This window comes from Monoraphidium neglectum (genome assembly GCF_000611645.1).
Source record: "Monoraphidium neglectum strain SAG 48.87 unplaced genomic scaffold scaffold01190, whole genome shotgun sequence".
NCBI lineage: Eukaryota > Viridiplantae > Chlorophyta > Chlorophyceae > Sphaeropleales > Selenastraceae > Monoraphidium > Monoraphidium neglectum.
The window spans coordinates 10,351-16,863 of record NW_014012438.1 but is presented as its reverse complement, the minus strand read 5'-3'; the positions used below and the strand labels follow the sequence as shown (position 1 = coordinate 16,863).

The window sequence follows — 6,513 nt, the reverse complement described above, 5'->3', positions numbered from 1 at the left end:
CGGCAGCGATCTGCGCCTCGAGGCTCTCCATGCAACGCCGCATGTCGGGGCGCGCGGTTGGCTCTGCGTCCCAGCACGACTGCATGAGCGCGGCGAGCGCCGGCGGCATGCACGGCGGCAGCGGCGGCCGCGCGCCGTGCATCACGACCTGCGCAAACACCTCCGCAAAAGAGAGGCCCTCGAACGCCGCCGCGCCGGTCCACGCCTCCCAAATCAGGATGCCTGAGGCGGGGGCCGGGGCAAGGGCAGGGTGCGGTAGGGAGAGGGTGAGCGTGAAAGGCGGGGACAAAGGGGACAGATGCCGGCCGCCTGCTTGGCGACCACGGCGACAGGGGCCAAGGCCAGAACGGCGAGCGGCCAGGCTCCGGCCGCAGCCAGCACTCCCACCCCCTCGCTTGCCGGACCCTGTGGGCTCGGAGGGGTGGTGCAGGGGCGCCGCGCACCGAATGCATAGACATCGCCCCGCTGACTCAGCTTCCCCGCCAGCAGCAGCTCGGGCTGCGGTTGGGCGGCCGCAGGAAGAGATGAAATCAATCAGAGGCAATTCTATCAAAAAGCGCCAAAGGGCGCAGCATGTGAGGCTGCGTGGACTCTCGAGGGAAGTGGGAGTGAGGCCAGCAACCTGGGGTGCGCATGCAGCCCCCCCTCCCACTGCCCTGGGTTGTTGAAATGCCCGTCCTCCCACGCCCCGATCACATCAGCTGCGCCCCGCAATCGATGCGCGATGCCCGGCTGCCGCTGCCGCGACGCCCGTCCCGCGGCAGCGGCGGCGGCCGCGGCTACGGCGGGGGCCGGCGCTCACGGGCATGTGCGTGATCGTCCCCACGGTGCGCGTAGACGCGTGTGTCTGGCCGACGCCCAGGGCTCGGCTGAGGCCAAAGTCTGACACCTTGGCTGCGACCCCCAACGGCGACGCGTGGTCGGCGGCCAGCAGAACGTTGCCCGCCTGGCGCAACACGGCAGGTGCGGTGGTGGTGGTAGGGGGGCGGATTTAGTTGGTGCTTCTTCAGCCCCGTCGGCGCAGCTGGAGTGGAGACGTTGCGACCAGGTTGTGCAGGCAGGTACCGCGTGAGCCAGGATTCTACACCTCTGGCGGGGCGCGTAATGCACAGTCTGGCGGCGGCGAGCCCGAGCCGCCGATCGAGCAGCCTCAGCGCTGGCTGCAGGGCCTTGGATCAAACTTGTAAACCAAACGCCGTCCACGCGTTGCTCCTGGCTCACCTTGAGGTCTGCGTGCATCACGTTCTTGCTGTGCAGGTATGTCAGGCCGGCCGCCACGTCCCTCAACAAGTGCAGCACCCTCGCCTGCGGTTTCCGCGTGTGTGTGCATGTGTATGAGAGGTGTTTGCGCGTGTCGTTGTGTGAGACGTATGCTTGCGTGTATGTATGTGTGTGTTCGCGGGTGTGAGGTGACCGTCGGTGCACGCATTTGAGACTGCATGTGAGTTGAACGGGGGCGTGCGTGCGTGCACCTCGCATGTCTACACACCAGTCTCCACTGCGCACACGCCGCCTGGGTGGGGCCAACGCGCGCTGCGCAGGCAGCCATTTTACGCCATGCCCCCGCACGTGTGCGCCGCGGGCCGCGCCCTCCGCGTCGCCTCAGCAGCGCACCTCGTCAGTGGAGCCGTCTGGCCGCTTCAGCAGCCCGCTCATCGCCGCGCGCTCCAGGTCCCCGCACTCGCAGTACTCGGTTATGAGCCTGCGGCACGCGGCGCGGCGCGCAGCGCAGAGCCTGGTGAGGACGCGCTCGCTGCATGCAAGGCGGCGGCGCGACGCCAACAACAGCAGGCCCTAGCGCATGTGGGGATGATCGCGACGCCTGCTGGCCTGCCCCCCTCTTATCGACACGCCATGTCAGCGTGCGCAACTGTGCATGTGTGTGTTTGCGCGTGCGCGCTCACCACGTCTCCGAGCCCGCCTGCACCGCGACCGCGCCGCCCAGCGACGCCGCCGCCGCCGAACTCCCCTGCCACTCGCTGCGGATCGTGTACAGCGGCATCCGCTCGGACGGGCCCCGGTCCAGCTCCCCCGAGCTCTCCGCCGGCCCCGCCGCGCCGCCGCCGCCGCCCCCACTCGCGCCCGCGCCCGCCCCCACGGCCCCGCCCGCACCCCCGCCGGCGCCGCCGTTCACGCGGAACAGGTCCCGCAGCTCCTCTGTCGTCACTAGCATGGGGGCGCCGCCGTTTGGCGTGGCGTTGGTGGCGGCCGAGCCGCCGGTCCCCAGCCGCAGCACCCACTCAGAGTCCGCCGTGCTGCCCCGCCCCTCCCCGGGCTCGGACGCCGCCGGCAGCTGCCCCGACGCGCCGCCGCCGGGCGTGCTGCACGCGCCGCTGGCCGCGCCGCGCGGGGTCGGCAGCTGCGCGGAAGCCGCGCGGGGCGCGGCGGGCGGGTGGCCGGAGCCGAGCCAGCCGCTGCCCTGTGGGCGGGGGTAGGGAACAGAGGGTGCTTTTGCTGGGGCTTAAGGACGGGAATCACCATCCGAATTAGGTGTTGAGAAGGACCTTGCGACTCAAATTAGCGGGCCGCGATGAAGCGACCAGCAAGGGTGTGTCGGCCGCGCGCGCGCCGGGGGTGGGGCGCACCGTCTGGGCGGCGCCGTCGTCGGACGCCCTGAGGTTGCACCACTGAACCACATGGTACGCCTGGGGGCGCGGCAGCGCCGGATTCGATGCATGCACACGCACGCGTTTGCGTGATTTGTGGGTCCATGTGTGTGCATGTGATGGTGCGTGTGCGCGTGACCAGCATGCCGTTTGTATCAGGTGGGTGTTGGCACAGCGAGGTCAGACACGGCAGCCCGATCTATGCATAGGCCGTGAGCCCTCAACCTGCGGCAACTCTTGAACTCCTCGCGCGCTCAGCCCCGAAGCGGGGGCGCCCGCGGGGCCCCGCCGCGGGCGGGGTCGGGCGGGGCTGGTGGCTGCTGGCGTGGGACGCGGTCACTTGTGTGTACCCTGCCACACACCTTGAGCACGTTTGGGTGTTCGAACCCGAGGATCAGGTTGGCCTCATTCGCCGATGTGGTCGAGCCGTGGCGGTGGCAGATGGCCTTCACGGCCACGGGCCGCCCCTGCCAGCGCGCGCTGTACACCTGCGGGGCGACGGCGGCAGTGGCAGCAGCGGCGGCGGCAGCAGGGAGGTGTGGGGCCCGCAGCACGTCGGGATGTTGGTGTCAGCAGGGCGGGGGGCGGCCGCGGCTGGGGCAAGGGGCGCGCGGCCGCGGCGGGGCCGGGGGCGCCTGCACGGCCCCGCAGCTCGCGCTGACGCGCGCGCGCGTCTTCAGCCTGGCCACGCGAGCGCCGCCGTCGGGGCGGCCCCTTAGCGCTCCCACCCCGCGCCCGCCCCGCGCACCGTGCCGAAGCTGCCGCGCCCGAGCATGTTGCCGAGCTCTATAGTGTCCTGCGGCGACGAGCTGTCCGCAAATTCTGGGGCTGACAGGAATCGCACCAGCTCCCAGCCCTCGCTCTTGGGGCGCATCTCCGCTAGCGGGCTGCGGCGGAGGGCGGCGGAAGATGGAGGGGCAGGCACGCGCGGCGGTTGGCGCGGACGCGGAGGGGCGTCACGACAGCGTGACACTGGGGTCACGAGAAAGCGCTCACTGCCGCATGCGTCAACGCCATCGCCGGGGCCCGCGGCATGCGGCGGCCACAAAACCAGCACGAAAGGCGCAGCGGATGGGGCGCGCCCGCGCGGCCGGCGGCTGCGCTCACCCGGCACGCCCCTCTGGCAGGCCGTCGCTCAGCGGCGCGGTGCTGCGCCTGCTCTTGGCCGCGCCCAGGTCATCCGACCCTATCTCCAGCGCCCGCTCCCGCCGCAGCCGCCGCCGCCGCCGTCGCAGTACCAGCCACAGCGCCGCGCCCGCCGCTGCGGCGCCGCCGACGGCGCCGACGGCCGCGCCGACCGCCACGCCCACGCCCGGCCCGCTCGCGCTGCTGCGTCCGCTTGCTCCAGCCCCGCCGCCGCCGCCCGCGTGGGCCCGCTGGTACTGGTCAGTGCTGAGCACCAGGCACTGATCCCGAGACAGGTCTCGCGCGCACGCCGCCGGCGCGATCTGGACGCAGGCGCGCGTGACATTGAGCAGAACCGCGTCGTAGCCCTCGTTGGTCGGGCCCACGTCCTGCGCGGACCCCTTCCAGCTGACTGCAAAGTTCATGAAAACGAGGTCGTTCGGGTGCTGCTCGCTGCAGCCGGCCGGGTTCAGCAGGCGCACGTCCTGCTGCCCCGGGAAGCGCGGCGGGCGCGGGTGCTTCGAGGAGACGCGGACCGAGTCCCCGGGGTCCAGGCCGACGGCGCGCCAGCGCACTGCGTTGCGGTTTATGAGGACGCTGCTGCCGCTGCCCATAAACAGGTCGATCGACACGCCCGACGCCATCCTGTTTTTGGTGGATGAAGGGGTTGTACGTGAGTCGGGGCACCCATGTACTGCAGGGCGAGTGCTGGGGGTCTTCGAGGGGTGCGCCCGCTGCCATGCAGTCGAAGAGGCCAACCGTCCCCTGCGCTGCCTAGCCGCAATGCTCGCAGCCGCGGCCACAAGAGAGCACGGCAGGACGCCGCGGGCCCCGCGCCGCACCTGGTGTTCGTCATAACCATGTCCGCGAGCGTCACTGTGACGTTCCTCCCTATCAAGATCTTGCTTGCCAGGAAGTTGAACGCCAAGGTGCGCCAGGTCCCCGGGACCGACGCGACGAGCAGGTCCCGGTCAAGGTGGTATGGGGCGTCGTCATATGCAGCAAAGTCCGCCGCCGTCAGGTTGACGTCCGACACCAGGTACATGGTGCGCACCGCCGGGTTGGTCAGCGCGTCCACAAAGGTGACGCAGGAGCCCGGGGGGGCGGCGCAGGGGCCGCCCGACTGTGCGGGCAACGGGGGCGGGTTTGGGGCCAGATGCGGGTTGGGGCATGGGGGCATGGGCACGCCAGCGGGTGGTGCAAGCGTGGGGCAGCCGTGGGCTTGGTGTACGGTGGGTCTGTCACAACATGTGTGCGCGTGTGCGAAGCAGGTCGCCGAGCCACCCACCTGTGAGACCCAGGCTGTGTCCAGCGGTGCAGCAAGCACCGCGCGCAGCCCGCTGTGACCGGTTGCCGCCGCCAGCAGCAGTGCCTGCAGCAGCGGCCATGCTAATCGCCGTTGAAATTGGCCTGTGCGCATGTCGTCTTCCCCACGCTGTTGGCTGGCGGGCCCTCGTAGATGGGTCTCGGCCGGGTCCTCCGAGCTCCCGCCCTTGCGCCCCCGCCCGAGGAAGCAGCCAGGACGTATCTAATGGCTATGTATTATCGGACACGCCACTCCATACGGCTGAAAGCGCTGGCGTGATCGGGCCTGAAATCAGTAGCCTGTGATGCACATGGTCCCCAAGCAAGGCATCATGTAGGTAACGCCGTGAAACAACTATTGACACTCGTGCAAGAAGTCCGCCGCTGCGGTGCACCCCATCACTCGTGTTGCATGATGACGGCCCACAACAGCGGCACCGTGAATCCCCCTGTCCTCCAATGCGGGCAGCTGCGGGCTGGCGAATCTCTACAGGGCCTGGACAATGAATAATGTGACATGTTATGCGACACTTCATAGCAACGTGGCATGCAGATAGGCTGGATTGCCCGAGTTCGTTGCCCTAGTGGCCAGCGGGCAGTGCTTCCTTCATGGTGCTCCCTAACCCATAGCTGCATGTGGAACCGGACGCAGCGGCAGCCCCAGCCTCAAGTAAACAGCTGTGTATTCAAAAGATACATTTTGGGCAAGTGCGGGCCGTCGTGGTGAGCAGCAGGCTCAGGATTCATCACTGTTTGCTGCATGAGCGTCATTTCAAATGGCCGCTGATTCCCTTGCACCCTGATCGTAACGGCTCCTTCTCTGCATTTATAGGATTTCAACTTGTCTAAATCAACTTCAACAGTATCAGCACCAAGTATTCTTGGCTCTGCGACCATATTGGGCATGCACCATCAGATCTGTGCTTTCCGTGAACATCAGCGACAGCGTGATCCTGTGCTCTTCAATGCGATGTCCGCGGTTTTTGCCTCTGATCATGCGTCATGTGCTTCAGCCGGCGGTTTCGACGCCGGGTGACAACACGGGTGTGACGATAACCCTGTTTGATAACGCTTGGGACATAAGCCTCGTGGTGCGAAACTGCTCAGGATTATATCGAGATGGTTTGCTCGCAATGTGGCGCCACAGAGCTAAAGGATACTGATACAAGTGTTTGAGGAGGTCACCTTCAGGAGGCCATGGGCTGGAACTGCAGCAGTCCAAGCGACGCAGGGAGACTGCAACACGGCGCTCCTGCGCTTGGCTGAAGCGGGCCTCACATGATGTTCGTCGCAGCTGTATCATCGGAACGATCTCTTTGGCCGCCGTGCTGACAGGCGTCAACATGGATCCGTGGCCAACGCTTACATTCTTGCACACACACACACACACACACACACACACACACACACACACACACACACACACACACACACACACACACACGCACACACACACACACACACACACACACACACA

At 67.7% G+C, this 6,513-nt stretch overlaps 1 protein-coding gene across 1 annotated transcript; it reads right to left on the bottom strand.

The window, feature by feature from the left end:
• Positions 1-697: 697 nt before the first annotated feature.
• On the bottom strand, positions 698-5,151 carry MNEG_6973 (hypothetical protein; the record flags this gene model as incomplete). Its single annotated transcript, XM_014044557.1, has 10 exons — positions 698-946; positions 1,222-1,305; positions 1,615-1,702; positions 1,905-2,419; positions 2,586-2,645; positions 2,969-3,094; positions 3,355-3,493; positions 3,714-4,376; positions 4,574-4,854; positions 5,020-5,151. The coding sequence occupies 10 exons, from the start codon at positions 5,149-5,151 to the stop codon at positions 698-700; spliced, it is 2,337 nt and encodes a 778-aa protein (XP_013900011.1).
• Between the last annotated feature and the right edge of the window lie 1,362 nt (positions 5,152-6,513).